This window comes from Neoarius graeffei, chromosome 17, assembly GCF_027579695.1.
Source record: "Neoarius graeffei isolate fNeoGra1 chromosome 17, fNeoGra1.pri, whole genome shotgun sequence".
NCBI classification, from domain to species: domain Eukaryota; kingdom Metazoa; phylum Chordata; class Actinopteri; order Siluriformes; family Ariidae; genus Neoarius; species Neoarius graeffei.
In genome coordinates this window covers 67681418-67698729 of record NC_083585.1, presented here as the reverse complement: position 1 = coordinate 67698729, position 17312 = coordinate 67681418, and the positions used below count along the sequence as shown (strand labels likewise).

General features: G+C 41.8%; 1 protein-coding gene across 1 annotated transcript in view; it reads left to right on the top strand.

Annotated features, from left to right (window-relative positions):
• LOC132864475 (NLR family CARD domain-containing protein 3-like) overlaps nt 1-15755 on the top strand; it is a 1256659-nt gene extending 1240904 nt beyond the window's left edge. The window contains exon 15 of the mRNA XM_060897892.1: nt 13803-15755. Coding sequence (XP_060753875.1) covers nt 13803-14380 — 578 coding nt within the window. The 3' untranslated portion in view covers nt 14381-15755. The remainder of the gene's footprint in view (nt 1-13802) is intronic.
• The last annotated feature ends 1557 nt before the right edge of the window (nt 15756-17312 follow it).

Here is a 17312-nt window from a genome sequence, read left to right as displayed (position 1 = left end):
CGTATGTTGTCCAAATCTACTCTGATTGGCTTACTGTGCCGTTGTCTCGCGTCTCCCCGCCCCACACGAAAGCAGAGTAAAGAAAGGCTGAATAAGCAGCGTGCCAGATGAGAACAGCTTTAAAGTAACGCATAGTATTTTATTGTAAGTAACGGGAACGGCGTTATAACGATGTAAAAAGTAATTAGTTAGATTACTCGTTACTAAAAAAAAGTAACGCCATTTATTTCTAACACTGTTATTGCCATCACTTGTTAGGGTTTTGCTGGGATTCGAACCTGGTTTGTTGGTGTGATAATCCAGCAAACCCCCACTAGGCCACCAGGGGGATGACTTAAATACAGAGGCGTGAGGCGGAAGTAGAAAAAAGTATCAAAAGTTTTATTTATACTATATACACTATATACAATCCAGGGCAAAACAAAAAACAAACAAACAAAAAAAGTAATCCAACACTGGGAAGACAAAGGGAAAAATAAAATATCCAAAAATTCAAAGTCCAAAAAGGAAAAGGCAAAAATGCAAAAGCTCAGAAGATCCAAAAAACAGTCACTACTAAATCCAAAAGAAAAGCAAAGTGCAAAACAAAGAACACAGTACTGAGGAAACTGGAGATAAACATAACAGCACAAAGACTCCGTGACAAGAGGACTGAACTCAGGGGGTATAAATACACAAACTAAACTGAACACAGGTGAAAATAATCAGGACTAAACAGGCAATTAACCCAAACACAAAACACAGGAACAGTGGCGGCCTCTAGAGGCCAAAACAAACATGACACAAAAAGGAAATAACAGCGGCCTCTAGAGGCCAAAACAGTCCCAGTCCTAACAGGACCCCCCCCCCCCCCAGGAGCATCTCCTGACGTTCCCAGGGCGATCTGGATGGGCCGAATGGAAGTCCCGACACAGTTCTTTATCTAGGACATCCCGAGCAGGAATCTAGCAGCGCTCCTCAGGACCATAGCCCTCCCAGTCCACCAGATATTGCAGCCCGCCACGGACCCGGCGGGAGTCAAGCAGGCGATGCACAGTGAACACAGTCTGACCCTGGAAGATGCGGGGGGGTGGGGGGTTCCTAGGGGCAGGGGCATACGTAGACGTCAGTACGGGCCGCAACAGGGAAACATGGAAAGTGGGGTTGATCCTCAGAGTCCGGGGCAACTGGAGCCGGTAGGAGACAGGGTTCACCCTGCGCACCACCTTGAAGGGGCCAATGTAGCGAGGAGCAAGCTTGCGGTTCTCCACCCACAGCGGAAGGTCCTTAGTGGACAGCCAAACCCGCTGCCCAGGGCGCCTTTGAGGTATTCCTCCATGGCCTTGCGTTCTGGCTGAGAGAGGGAAAACAGTCTGCCACGAGGAGGGGTAGTCCCAGGGAGCAAGTCGATGGCACAGTCGTAGGCCCGGTGCGGAGGAAGAACAGCGGCCCTGCTTTTGCTGAATACCTCCTTGAGATCCTAGTACTCTGTGGGAACTTGAGATAACTCGGTGAGATCAGGGGGCTCGGCAGGAGACACAGGAGAGCTAGAGAGCAGACAAGAGGCATGGCATGCAGGGCCCCATTCCACAACCTGGCTTGTTACTCAGTCTATGCGAGGGTTGTGGCAAGTAAGCCAAGGAAGGCATAGAATAACTGGGAACTCAGGTGAAGGAATCAGGTGCAGGGATATTTCTTCCTTGTGACCTTGAGACTGGAGGAAGACTGGAGAAGTAACTTGGGTGACTCTTCCATCACCTAACGCTTGGCCAACGAGGGCAGACACAGACAGTGGGACTTCAAGAGGTGTAGTCGGAAAATTGATACTTTGGGCAAAGTGAATATCCATAAAGTTCCCAGCCACCCCTGAGTCTAACAAAGCTTGACAAGAGTGGACAGACTCACCCCAGGAGATGGAGACCGGGATGTAGATTCCTTGGCCAGGGAGTCCAGGAGAGAGGGTAGGCCCCGTCACAACCCTCCCTCGGCTGGACGGGGCGGTCCTTTTCCCAAGAGTTCGGGACATGATGCTTGGAAGTGACCAGGCTTGCCACAGTAGATGCAGCACTTGTCCCTCCTTCTGCGCTCCCTCTCAGATGCGGAGAGGCGAGTACGACCCACTTGCATGGGTTCTGGACAGTCACTGAAGGAGGTAGACGGTCTCCAGGTAGAGGTAGGGAGGCTGGGGGGGCTCAAGGCTTGGTGGCGTTCTCTCATCCTGTTGTCCAGATGAATAGCATGTGAGATGAGGGTTTCAAGGTCATTTGGGCATCCAATAGAGGCCAGACCGTCCTTGATGGGGTCAGACAGACCATGGTGGAGGGCTGATACCAGGGCAGTCTCGTTCCATCCACTTACTGCTGCGAGTGTCCGGAACGAGATGGCGTAATCTGCGACGCTTCCTCCTTGCTGGATGGACATGAGCTTTCAGGCTGCGTCGGTACTGACGTCCGCCTGATCGAAGACCCGAAGCATCTCTTCAGAAAACAGCTGGAAATCAAGGCACTCAGGTCCCTGTCTTTGCCAGATAGCAGTAGCCCAGGCTCGCGCCTTACCAGCTAATAAGGCTAATAAGGTTATCACAAAGGCAATCTTGCGGCGAGCCATAGTGTAGGTGGTAGGCTGAAGCTCAAAGGTGAGTTGACACTGGGTAAGGAACTCTCGGCACTCACTGTGCTTGCCGTCATACCTCTGTGGTGCAGAAAGGCTGGATTTGTGAGGTGAAGGCAGCATGGCAGGAGGCACTGGAGCGGGAGCTGGATCAGGAGATGCAGGCAGAGATGTCAGCTGTGCCAGGGTTTTCCCAATTTGCTGAAGCAGTTCCTCGTGGCAAGCAAGGGCCTCACGTTGGCTGGTGAGCGTACGTCCATGAGCGTCCATGGTCGCTCCGAAGCGTGTCGGAGCTGCCATAATTCCCTGAAGGTTGGCCGGGTAGACAGTTGAAGCAGCCTCTGCTGAGTCGGTCATGACGGAGTCTTTCTGTTAGGGTTTTGCTGGGATTCGAACCTGGTTCGTTGGTGTGATAATCCAGCAAACCCCCACTAGGCCACCAGGGTGACTCAAATGCAGAGGCGTGAGTAGAAAAAGTATCAAAAGGTTTATTTATACTATATACACTATATACAATCCAGGGCAAAAAAAAAAAAAACAGTATAATCCAACACTGGGAAGACAAAGGGAAAAATAAAATATCCAAAAATTCAAAGTCCAAAAAGGAAAAGGCAAAAATGCAAAAGCTCAGAAGATCCAAAAACACAGTCACTACTAAATCCAAAAGAAAAGCAAAGTGCAAAACAAAGAACACAATACTGAGGAAACTGGAGATAAACATAACAGCACAAAGACTCCATGACAAGAGGACTGAACTCAGGGGGTATAAATACACAAACTAAACTGAACACAGGTGAAAATAATCAGGACTAAACAGGCAATTAACCCAAACACAAAACAAAAGTAACGGAGTTACTTTGTCATAAAAGTAACTAATTACCAGGGAAAGTAATTATTACATTACATTTTGTTCCCCCTCAAAAAAAAATCAAATTCAATTAGTGTAATCATAATAAAAGTGAATGTTAAGTGTGTTTAATGACTGAAATGGACACTTAACAGAACCAATTAGTAATGTTATCTACACTATATTAATATTTTTGTGTGACAATGTGTGATAAGACATCTATCAAATGTAATATATTTTTGTAGTTATTAAAATTATGTTACTAATTACTGGCCACTGACAAGGACAAATGCTTTGTTCCTCGACATAATGTGCATTGCACGTAAACACTCTTGCCTTTTATTTCAAGTAATGAAAAGTCCTGGCTGTATTTCCAGTGTGAAAGCGCAGTGCTGGGCTGACCGCTCGCCATCGCTGTGTCTTCCGATTGAAAGAGCACGCAGTAGTGCAGTAGGCATGGCCTACCTACGTATGTTGTCCAAATCTACTCTGATTGGCTTACTGTGCCGTTGTCTCGCGTCTCCCCGCCCCACACGAAAGCAGAGTAAAGAAAGGCTGAATAAGCAGCGTGCCAGATGAGAACAGCTTTAAAGTAACGCATAGTATTTTATTGTAAGTAACGGGAACGGCGTTATAACGATGTAAAAAGTAATTAGTTAGATTACTCATTACTAAAAAAAGTAACGCCGTTTATTTCTAACGCTGTTATTGCCATCACTTGTTAGGGTTTTGCTGGGATTCGAACCTGGTTCGTTGGTGTGATAATCCAGCAAACCCCCACTAGGCCACCAGGGGGATGACTCAAATGCAGAGGCGTGAGGCAGAAGTAGAAAAAAGTATCAAAAGGTTTATTTATACTATATACACTATATACAATCCAGGGCGCCCTGTGATGACCTGGCGACTTGTCCAGGGTGTACCCCGCCTTTCGCCCATAGTCAGCTGGGATAGGCTCCAGCTTGCCTGCGACCCTGTAGAACAGGATAAAGCGGCTAGAGATAATGAGATGAGATGAGACAATCCAGGGCAAAACAAAAAACAAACAAACAAAAAAAGTAATCCAACACTGGGAAGACAAAGGGAAAAATAAAATATCCAAAAATTCAAAGTCCAAAAAGGAAAAGGCAAAAATGCAAAAGCTCAGAAGATCCAAAAACACAGTCACTACTAAATCCAAAAGAAAAGCAAAGTGCAAAACAAAGAACACAGTACTGAGGAAACTGGAGATAAACATAACAGCACAAAGACTCCATGACAAGAGGACTGAACTCAGGGGGTATAAATACACAAACTAAATTGAACACAGGTGAAAATAATCAGGACTAAACAGGCAATTAACCCAAACACAAAACACAGGAACAGTGGCGGCCTCTAGAGGCCAAAACAAACATGACACGAAAAGGAAATAACAGCGGCCTCTAGAGGCCAAAACAGTCCCAGTCCTAACATCACTGGGTAAGACAGCCAACTTTTTCCAGCCCCGTAAAGTAACCCCAACCAAGGCAAGGCAAGGCAAGGCAAGGCAAGGCAAGTTTATTTATATAGCACATTTCATACACAGTGGCAGTTCAATGTGCTTTACAGAAGTAAAAGCAAAACAGTAAACAATAGAGAATAAAATTACATAAAATAAATGGGAAGAAATATAATAAGAATTAAACAATAGTAGAAATAAAATAATAAAATGAAGTAGAAGTTCAAATAGGGGAAAAAAACAGCAGAATAAAATAGAATAAAAGTAAAATTTAAAACATGCAGAGACTGTAAAAGTAAAGATTATAAAACATGTAAAGAAGACAATATTAATTATTTAACAGAAAGCATCTGAAAACAGCTTGGTCTTTAACCTAGATTTGAAGCTGCCAACAGCAGGAGCATTTTTAATGTCCTCTGGCAGTTGGTTCCATAGCTGCACTGCATAGTAGCTAAAAGCTGCTTCACCACACTTTGTTTTAACAACAGGTTTTAATAGTAAATTTTTCTGTTGAGATCTGGTAGATCTGATTGGGTTAGGCCGCTGCAACATATCAGAGAGGTAATTGGGCCCTGTACCATTTAAAGATTTGTACACCAGCAGCAATGCTTTAAAGTCAATTCTGTAGCTTACTGGAAGCCAGTGAAGGGACCTTAGAATTGGAGTAATGTGCTCTGTTCTTTTTGTTCATGTGAGAACCCTAGTCGCTGCATTTTGAACCAGCTGAAGTCGTTTGATGGTCTTTTTTGGCAGGCCTGTGAAAAGGCCATTGCAGTAATCAACCCTACTAGAGATGAAGGCATGTATAAGTTTTTCCAGATCATTTTTTGACATAAGTCCTCTTAGTTTGGAAATGTTTTTTAGGTGATAAAATGCCGTTTTAGTGATTGCTTTCATGTGACTGTCAAAGTTTAGCTCGCTGTCAATGAAAACACCAAGATTTTTAACCATTTCTTTAGTTTTAATCCCTTTTCTGTCAAGAATAGTGGTAATCCTGAGTCTTTCATCTTTTTTTCCAAATAGAATTACTTCTGTTTTATCTGTGTTCAGCTGAAGAAAATTGTGACATCCAGTTGTTGATTTGATCAATACACTGGTAGAGACATTCAAGGGGGGCATAATCATTAGGTGATAAAGCAAAATAAATTTGGGTGTCATCTGCATAGCAGTGATACAAAATTGAATTGTTATTGATAATTTGCCCAAGTGGGAGCATATAAAGGTTGAATAGTAATGGTCCAAGAATCGACCCCTGGGGGACACCACAGGTCAAGGACATTGACGTTGAGGAACAATTTCCCATGGTAACAAAGAAGCTTCTATCTTTTAAGTATGAATTTAACCAATTGATAACTTTACCAGTCAACCCAACCCAGTGTTCAAGTCGATATAGCAGTATGTTGTGATCAACAGTATCAAAAGCTGCACTGAGGTCCAGTAATACCAGGACCGATGTTTTGCCTGCATCAGTATTAAGACGTATGTCATTTATAACTTTAATCAGCGCTGTTTCAGTGCTATGATTGGCACGAAATCCTGACTGAAAATTATCAAAACGGCTGTTTGATATCAAGAAGGCAGTTAATTGATTGAAGACAATTTTTTCAAGGATTTTCCCGATGAATGGTAAATTTGATATTGGCCTGTAGTTATTTAATACTGAAGGATCCAGATTAATTTTTTTAAGTAGAGGCTTTACAACAGCTTTTTTCAGGGACACAGGAACAACGCCAGTCTCTAGGGATGTATTTATAATTTGAAGCACATCTGTAATTATAAGATGAAGAACAGACTTAAAGTTGGTGGGCAGAATGTCCAATTCAGATGTTGAGGAACTGAGATTTTGTACAGTTTTTTCAAGAGTCTCATAATCAATTAAACAAAATTCTGACATTGTGTTGAAGTTATCTATCTGTGTCTTTGGTGATTGCAGTTTTTCAATTTTTTGCAACTGAGATATATTATGAGCAATATTCTGCCGTATTTTATCAATTTTACCTTTGAAGAAGGATGCAAACTCATTGCATTTATTAACAGAGAAGTTCAGGTGCTAATTGTGGTGGGGGATTAGTTAGCTTCTCTACTGTTGAAAATAGCACACGGGCATTGTTCATATTCCTGTTGATGATGTTGGAGAAGAAAGACTGTCTTGCTTTACGAATTTCATAATTATAATTACAAAGCATCTCTTTATGGATTTGATAATGGATGTGAAGTTTAGATTTGCGCCATTTTCTTTCAGTCTTTCTACATTCTCTCTAACAGTTTAACAGCCAGGTACTGCTTCCATGGTGCTTTCTGCTTATCATTGACTCTTTTGATTTTGAATGGAGCAATATCATCCATAATTTGGGTCATATTTAAATTAAAAATTTCCAGTAAATCATCTACAGAGTCTGACATTTTGGTTGAGTTCTGAGAGAGAGCTTGCTCAAAGAGAACACGTGTTGTCTTTTATGACTCTCCTACCCATAGTCGTTGAGCTGTTCTGAATGTGAGGAGACATTGAAACATCAGAGAAAACACAAAAATGATCGGATAAGGCCAGGTCAACAACAGTAGTAGAAACAGTAAGACCCTTTGTGATGACGAGGTCAAGGGTATGACCACGAGAGTGGGTCGGCCCCTGTACATGTTGTACTAGGTTGAAGTTGTCAATAAGTGCTTCTTTGGCATAAGTGTTTTCAGTATTATCTACATGCAAGTTAAAATCCCCAGATATAATAAGACAATCAAACTCTAAGCAAATGACTGACAACAGTTCACCAAACTCTTCAAGAAAGACTTTGGCTGAATGTCTCGGAGGCCTATAAATAGTTAATAATAATAATAATAATAATAATAATATGTTAGGAGAGCATGTAACAAGTGCACATAAGTGTTCAAAGGATGTAAAATCACCAAGTGAGGATTGTTTACATTGAAAAGAGACTTTGAATATATTTGCGATCCCTCCACCTTTCCCCTGTCGGGTAACATTCAAAAAATTAAAATTTGGGGGAGCTGCTTCAATGAGAGTGGTAGCACTATTTGCTTGATCCAGCCAAGTTTCAGTTAGAAGCAAAAAATCAAGATTGTGTTTGCAGATAAGATCATTAATTAAAAATGACTTGTTTGAAAGTGATCTAACATTCAGAAGAGCTAGCTTTACAGAAAGTCTAGAAGTAATATCTGCTTGTGCACTCTGATGTTGTTTTAAAACAGGAAGGAGATTAGATTGGTTTACCCCCAGGGTTAAATGTGCTCTATGTTTTCTATTTCTTATCAACACAGGAATAGAGGATGGCATAGGCATATTGGGTCCCAGCTGGTTTTCAAAACTACACCCATTTGCAGGGACCCAGAGTACATCAAACAAGACTTTCTAAATGTTCCATTTGGTTTGAGGGTGAAAGAATTGGAGATGACATGTATCTTTTGGATGGTGAAAAAGATTTGTAGCCAGCTGAAAGTCCTGGGCGAACACAGTTTTGATGAACTGGGTACAATGCTTGTCGCGACAGATTTGAGCTGGAAAAAGAGAGTGTAGCCATTGGGAGCAATCTTTGCATACTATTTGGGAAATCCATGTGGGTGGGAGATGGAGATGGTGCAATGACGTCAGAAGAGCGAGAAATTGGTGAGTTCTTTGTATGGCAAGGCACGCGCGGCACGCAATTCATGTTACAAACAAGGGGAGAGCAAGTCACACTGAACACTGTATCAAACGCACAGGGCATTGAATCATTTTGTAACCACAACGGCTTAATAACATTGTGTTTCATATATCTGATTGAAGCTAAGAATATTCACATTAGCCCGCAATCATATCCCGCCGTTTCTCGAGTGGTGTGTTCTTCTCTGCTTTTCACACTGGACAGTACGCACGCACGCACAACAAAAGTCCGGCACATTGCATTTCGCACCTGAATAGTTGCAGACTAAGGAAATGTTAAAATGTTAAAACTGTAAAAATGTTGAAATGCTAAAATGAAAATGGTTGTTGACCTGTTGAATGGTTTTTGAATACCTGTCATTTAAGAGTTGGAGTGAGTAGAGACTGGGATAAGAGAGGTGGGTGTGTGTGTGGGTTGGCCCGGGGGGGGCATTCAGAGCATTTTGTCCCGGGCCCAGCCAAAGCTGTCAGCGGCCATGACTATGGCTACAGCAGGACTCAGAGTCCAACACACACACACACACACATTATCCTCTTCATGTTTATCTAAACCTTTTTGCTGTGCAGACACAATTATACTGAGCATAAATTCATACAAAGAGACTCTGTGTGTGTGTGTGTGTGTGTGTGTGTGAGAAATAAGAGTACACACTGAATAACAAAAAGGTATGTAAAAAAAACTTATGATGTCATTTTAAAATGGAAAATTGTGTAAATAACAATGTAAAGTGTCACGGTGGTGTAGTGGTTAGCACAATTGCCTCACAGCAAGAAGGTTCTGGGTTCGAACCCAGCAGCCGGCGAGGGCCTTTCTGTGTGGAGTTTGCATGTTCTCCCCGTGTCTGCATGGGTTTCCTCCGGGTGCTCCGGTTTCCCTCACAGTCCAAAGACATGTGGTTAGGCTAATATGGGACGGCCTTGGGCTGAGGTGCCCTTGAGCGAGGCACCGAACTCCCAACTGCTCCCTGGGTGCTGTTAGCATGGCTGCCCACTGCTCTGGGTATGTGTGTGCATGCGTGTGTTCACTGCTTCAGATGGGTTAAATGCAGAGAGGAAATTTCACAAGTGTGTGATGAATAAAAGTTGTGCTTTCTTTCTTGTGCTTTTTCTTTCAGAACACTGTTGTGATGTAGGAATTAAAACATGCTGTACATTTCTCTGAACAGTAGGTGTCGCTAGTGAACTCTGTTGAATGAGACTCCGAGTCATGAATCTTTTCGTGAATCACAACCACTGAGCTCTATATAAAACCTGGAGGGCTCCGAACCCATTCCCTTCTGTAGAGACGAGTGAAGCCATCTGGACGCCATCTTACCACTCACATCGCGTGGATTTGGTTTGTGTTAAACCGTCGTATCTGATCAAATTTGCCCCAAGAAAAGTATCTCCTGAGTTTTTCCTTTCATTCCCTCCTCTTATTTTCTCAACTTTACCCCCCATTCCTTACATATCTTTATAGCACTTCCCTTCACTGCGACTGTTTATTTTTTCTCTTTTCCAGTCCAGTCTCTGGTCATTTTTTTTTTGAACGGCTCTTTTCCTACTATAATTATTTTTATATAGATTATTTCAGTTTCTCTTATACCAGGGGTTTTCAAAGTGTGGGAGAGTCAGCCCCCCCTCAGAGAGCAAATAAACAACAGCGCCCCCCCCCCCTTACAATTTTTGTTGTTGCTATACTTAATGTTCCATTCGTATTTAAAAAAAATGGTTGTTGTACACTTATTTTTTTTCCTTTTACACATTTAAAACATCTGTGCTTTTTGAAAACATTTTTTACACATTTTAAACATCTGTGCTTTTTTAAAACCTCTTTTGTACACATTTTAAACATCTGTGCTTTTTAAAACATCTTTTTTTTTTACACATTTTAAACATCTGTGCTTTTTTTTTTAAACATCTTGTTTTACACATTTTAAACATCTCATAGCATCGTTAGCTAGCACCTCTTGGCAGACAACACACTGTGGCAGTGGAGCATCATCAGATCCAGTCCATGAAAATCCAAACTTTAAATAATCGTGGTCATACTTCCTTCTTTTTTTGATTGGCCCAGACTCTGTCTCCTCACTCACTGTAGCTTTAGGTACTAAAAATCAATCCATTTTTTCTCTGGCAAAGGCTAGCTGAAGTTCGCTAAATGTCCGCAATCGTAACTTATTCTGGTTTATTTTTCCTCACGTTGCCTCCCCCCTGAAGAACTCTGGCACCCCCTAGGGGAGGCGCGCCCCACACTTTGAAAATATACCAACACAAAGGCTGTACAATACTTCGTTTCTATTTTGGACAACTGTTGAAACAGGATTATTTTCTCATGTTATTTGCCATTTTCACTTCATTCTCACAGTCATGTCTTAACAGTATTTATTCATCACATAATTCACTGTCATTTTAGACACAAACGATTCAATCTTGATGCTTTTTCTTTTTAAGGCGACACAGTGTTTAGTAAATGGGGTAACTTAAATGTGGTAAACAAATGTAATAAGAAATACAGCGTCTGACAGTATGGATGCCGGATGCACCATCTGGCCAAATGCTTCAATGAGAAGATGACTGGACTGAACCCACACTCCACAAGCAGTTAACAAAACTCATCTTGCATAGGCGTGAATTATTTTATTTTCCAATGCATACATCATTCATAATTCTGATTAAAGTTGCATTTGTTTACCACATTAAAAGTTACCCCATTTGCTGAACAGTGCGTGGGCTTAAAAAGAAAAAGCTTCATTCTCACATGTTTTAACAGTATTTATTGGTCACAATTTTGCTAATTGTGTCTAAAATGTGACCAATAAATACTGTTAAAACATGTGAAGAATGAAGTGAAAATGGCAAATAACATGAGAAAATAATCCTGTTTCAATAACTGTCCTAAATAGAAAGGAAGAATTGTACAGCCTTTGTGTTTGATTTATTAATTAATTGATTGAAAGGAAGACAAAATATACGGAAGAGAAAAATACACTGTATAAGAGAAAACCTGAAATAATCTCTGTTAAAATAATTATAGTAGGAAAAGAGGCGTTCAAAAAGAAAAATGATCAGAGACTGGATTGGAAAAGGAAAAAAACAGTGTCAGTGAAGGGAAGCGCTATAAAGATATGTAAGTGTAGCGCCGCTCGAGCGTGTACTGACTAATGTGAGAGGTGGCTAACCTGTGTTCTTTAAAATATATATATATAGCTTGGGGTTTCACTTATCAACTTAGTGTCAACCTAATGTGTGTAGAACTACTCTCTTTTGAAATGAAATACTCTTACTTTTAACCAGTGTTAACAGCAATTATTCATGTAAACCATGCATTTAAATGTCTTTCACTTAAATCAGCATTTAAGCATCAGTTCTAACATGTTACCATTAACTAAAATGTACTTCCCTTTTTAATTAACACTTACCCTTTAAATACTCTTTTCAGCTTAAACAAAATTACTACTTGTCTTACTTAACTTAAAATATCAACTGAGTAGTCAGTAAGTGCAACTGTTTTAGAACAAAGTATGAAAGATTTACTTAGAAAATAGTTCAGCATTTAAAGGCTTTTCAAATCTCTTTTCAATTGGCATTCACACACACATCAAAAAAGAAAGGGAAAGAGAAAGAAAAGTAAAAAAACAGGGCCCAAGAAAAGAAAATAGCCGGCAATAAAGCAGCCTAATTTCGGATACCCAGTTCAATCGGTGCAGGCCTGAATGCAGCTCGTGTGCGTTGTAACCTTAAACAAAATGGCTGCTTCACCATGCAGGCAAAAACAAAAAAATGATAGCTTTACTCAACTGTAATGTTGCCTTTTACACGCAGGTTCCAAGACAGCAGGAGTAGGAGGAGAGATGGCGAGAAGAAACATGTGGATGAAGAGAAGACTCACACAGTTGACGATCTTGGCCAAGTCCACCATTTGGCAGCGCTAGCCGGCTCCGTCAGGGTCTTTGTGTTCGCAGTCGTTCCACACCGGCTTTACCAGTTGAGGTCGCTAGCTTGTTAGCAAAGTCCAGGCAAAAATACTAGCCACTAAGTCAGCAGCTAACTTAAACTTCTTTCTGTCTTCTTGTGATGAGCATTTCACTCAAACTGACAGAACTACCACCATTAAAGTTTCTCTAAGAGTCCTGGTTGAACACTTTCACTATAAATGGTGTAGATATCACTTCAAACTTCGTGTTTCACTCCATATCAAACAACACGCTTCTCACGTCTTGCTCGGTCATCACTCTCTTTCCACTCCTCGTCTCACTCCTTTCCATCCGTTTTTCTCACTTTTCTCCCCTCACTTCCTTGTCCTCTGACCTCGAATGTGATTGGCTCATTCACCAAAGCTCCAGAAATAAAATGAATTGTGAAGTCAGTCAGCAAAACCATTAGCTAACAGCTACTTCAGGCAAACTGTCATCATGACAACCGAAAATACCTCAGGAGAAAAATACACACAGTACACACACGCGCCGCTTCCAACACACGTTAATTCACAATTCTGACAAACACAAACCACAATATAAAACTCAAAGGTTTTAACTATAAAATAAGGATTTTTTTTTTGGAAAGAAAAAAAAGTTCACCTCAAATAAATAACTGAAAAAACCCGCTTCGTTAGGAAAAAAAACAAAACATTTGTTTAACTCCTTCTTCCTATTCTTACAGGCATATTTAAAGCATTTTCACCTATATTACTGCACAACAAATATTTAACATATTAAATGCTGTATTCACTAAAACATTAACATTACCCAATACAGTATGCATTTCTCTCATTCCGCAACATCATTACTTCATTGCTGGTCAATGAATCTTAACATTTTAATCTTAAATTCTATTTATTCAACTAGGAACTTATTCATTTATATTCTCATGAACAAATTTCAACAGGGTTACATAAGGAATGGGGGGTGAAGCTGAGAAAATAAGAGGAGGGAATGAAAGGAAAAACTCAGGAGATACTTTTCTTGGTGCAAATTTGATCAGATACGACGGTTTAACACACAAACCAAATCCACGTGATGTGAGTGGTAAGATGGCGTCCAGATGGCTTCACTTGTCTCTACAGAGGGGAATGGGTTCGGAGCCCTCCAGATTTTATAGAGAGCCGAGGCCTCGTTCGTCATCGGTCACGTGGTTTCGTATGCCACACCCCCTTCTACTCCATACGCGCTTTGGAGCCTCACGACAGACAGGTGTCTCACACACTTCTTATAAATCCTGTGATTAACATCTAACCTGTGGATATTTTATTCTTTTAGATTCCTGTTATCTGACTCTGGATCCAAACACAGCACATCCTGAACTCATTCTGTCTGAGAAGAACAGAGCGGTGACACGCAGTGGGACACAACAGAGATACTCTGATCATCCAGAGAGATTTGACTGCTGGCCTCAAGTGTTGTGTAAGGAGAGTGTGTGTGGACGCTGTTACTGGGAGGTGGAGTGGAGGGGTGCTGTGTTCATATCAGTCTCATATAAAGAGATCAGCAGGAAAGGACGGGGTTATGAGAGTGTGTTTGGATTGAACAGTCAGTCCTGGGGTCTGGTGTGTTTTTCTTCCTCTGTCTGTTTCCAAAACAACCGCACTCGGACTTATAAAGTTCTATTATCCCCCAGAATAGGAGTGTATGTGGATCACAGTGCAGGAACTCTGTCCTTCTACAGCGTCTCTGACACGATGAGGCTCCTCTACAGATCCCACACCACATTCACTCAGCCTCTATACACTGGGGTCGGGCTTGCTCCTGACTCATCTGTGAGGTTTTGTGATCCGATGAAAAATGAAATGTTGGGAAAACTTGTGTTTAGTACAACTATAACTGTGGTGTCAAATTGAATTCATCCCTGAAATACAAAGACACTTTTGTGTGCAGAAACTGTGGCACTAATGAATTATTTTCAAAGTGCATCTGTTTTATAGATTAATCATGAATAAGTTTGTTACGTTCCCCGCGGCAACTAGGGGATGGATGGGGGGGAGCAACAAAGATAAACCAGAAAAACCCGGGAGGAAAAAGAGAACAAGGAAGCGGACTCAAGGCAAAAATGGAAACCGTTTTTATTCACAAAGTAGCAGAAAAACAGCTAAAAGCACTGGTCTCCAAACAAAGAAAAAACAAACAAGATTTTCCAGGTTTTCTCACCAAAACTACAATAAACAAACCACAACCAAACAGTTCCGGGATTACGCACGCGCCTTTTCCCTTAAAGGAGCAGCGCACACTCGCTAGACGTAGCTCACATCTCTCTCTCTCTCTCTCCCCCCCCCCCCAACTGTCACCGCCACAGCCCACCGGCTCACACACCTCTCGAAAGGCGTCTCCCTCTCACTTTTAAATATGGCCCCTTAATGAGGTGAGTGGAAACAGCTGCGTATAAGAGGAAGGGGCGTCCACCTGAGAGAGAAAAGAAAACACACACACGACCCCTGGCACCAGGGTCGGAACAAAGTTCCATAAATAAATGTCTTAATGCAGAATGTAAGATATTTCTAGAAAAAAATGTTATCAGACTATTTTAAATGTATGCACTATTATGAGATTTATTACACTGATATGAAAGTTTAGAACATAGGTGGCCAACCCGCGGCTCGCGAGCCGCATGCGGCTCTTTGCCTGGTGTCATGCGGCTCTCACCTTCACGTCCAAGTTGGTGTTCGTTTGTGGTTTTATGTGCGTTTTCGCTTCACTGCAGTTAATTACGGTTATTTTATTAAAGGTGCTTCGCTTGGTTTCATTACGGTATTTTCACATCATGACAAATGCGCAGGTGCGTGAGATGATGTGCTAAATTTCAGATCTCAAAATGGCAGGAAAAAATGCACTTCAAAAAGAAAATATGAAGATGAAAACAGGACGTTTTAACAGAGTGGGAGGATTTATATTTTTTCGTTGAACGTTATGGCAAGCTATTCTGCCTTCTATGTCAGTCGTCATTGTCGCATTTCAAGGCTTCAAATCTTCAGCGTCACTTCAGCTCACTACATGCTAAAATCGACCAGGACTTTCCGAAAGCAGGGATGTGATTTTTCCACGAATTCGCGGAATTCCGCTTTTTTCACCTCAAAACTTGAAGAAAAATTTTTTTCCGATTTTTCCCTCATCCACATTCGTATCCTATTCGTTCTGACTTTGTTTGAAAGATGGCAGCCTCGGATTTGCATCTTTACGCCTCGATCACGGAGGCTGCCATCTTTCAACTCTTTGTTTGAAGCGAGCTTACGTACAGCTATCTAACAAGCGCGTTCATTGGTTGTTACAGAGCGATGAGCCAATCACGTACCTCGTTTCATCTCAATGACGTAATTGCGTAAATGACGTAATTACGTCAATAAGATGAAACGAGGTACGTGATTGGCTCATCGCTCTGTAACAACCAATGAACGCACTTGTTAGATAGCTGTACGTAAGCTCGCTTCAAACAAAGAGTTGAAAGATGGCAGCCTCCGTGATCGAGGCGTAAAGATGCAAATCGAGTTAAAGAAATCGACAGAATAGTGAAAAAAAAGTTCCGCTGGGAATGGTTGGAGAAAAACCGCGGCTCGCCTCGGGGCGAATTACGTCACAAGGCGCGGGGCTAGCGGGCCCTGCTCGCGCTGGTTCTTTGGGGTGTGTGAGAGAGAGAGAGAGAGAGAGAGTGTGAGTGAGAGAGAGTGTGTGTGTGTGTGAGAGTGAGCGAGAGTGTGTGTGTCAGAGTTGCATGTTGACCATTAAATTGGCTTGAATTTGTTAATCATGACAAGTTTTTTCTTGTGTGTTTGCTTGCCATTTTAGTACAATTTTTAAGTCAGAAAACCCCAGAACCCAGGAGCTTCGGGGGGCTTCCCCCCTTGTCCCCCCACCAGGCCGCTGCCCTGGACCAGCTGGGGGCCTGCGGCCCCCAGACCCCCGGTTAAAATTTTCAGATAATTTCACCAGCCCCAAATCACATCCCTGCGAAAGGGAGTGAACTTCATAAACACAAGTTAATCACGTTAAAAAGTCATGTAGTGTATATACATTATGTATTTGTTCATTTGTTTTCCAGTTATCAATTTGTATGTGTGCGTGTGTGTTCTTCTTTCAAAAATTTGAGCATTGTATTATATTTTATCTATATTTGCACTTGCACTGATCACTGTTCCCAGTGCCTATGGAGCTTGTACTGTTTGAGGAAATTAAATTAGCACTTTGTAATTTCCATTTTCCGACTGACTATTTATTTGAATACTTATTTATTTGAATGCAGGTCTTGTGCAGGTCATGCAATTGAGAATTCAAGCTGAATCAAAATGGCTTTTGCATTTTCGATGTTAAACAGGTAACTCCAAAATGCACTAGAATACAGGAAATTGCATCTAAGAAATCCAAAATTTTTCAGGGGAGGCCCCCCGGAGCCCCCCCAATGGGGGGAATCCCCACATGTAAACAATGTCTGCCTTTGTGCCCCACCTACAATTTTCTTCACCAGTCGCCACTGTTGAAAATGACTGGCCTGTGGTCTTGGTACTGCAGTAAACGCATCATTATCATGTTGGTGTGGGGCATTGGTTAAGTTGGAGTGTGACATCAATGTGGCTGTGTGTGTGTGTGTCCGCGCGTGCAGAAGGAGGGTAATATTTGTGTGCCCATGTTCATGTGCCGATGTGGCTCTTTGCCGTAACACAGTAAGAATTGTGGCTCTTGGGCTCCGACTGGTTGGCCACCCCTGGTTTAGAATGTCTCAAATTCTGTTTTTTCTTCGGCAAAATCTGTTTCTTCAGAAATAAAACTTCCTCAAACTACTGCGTG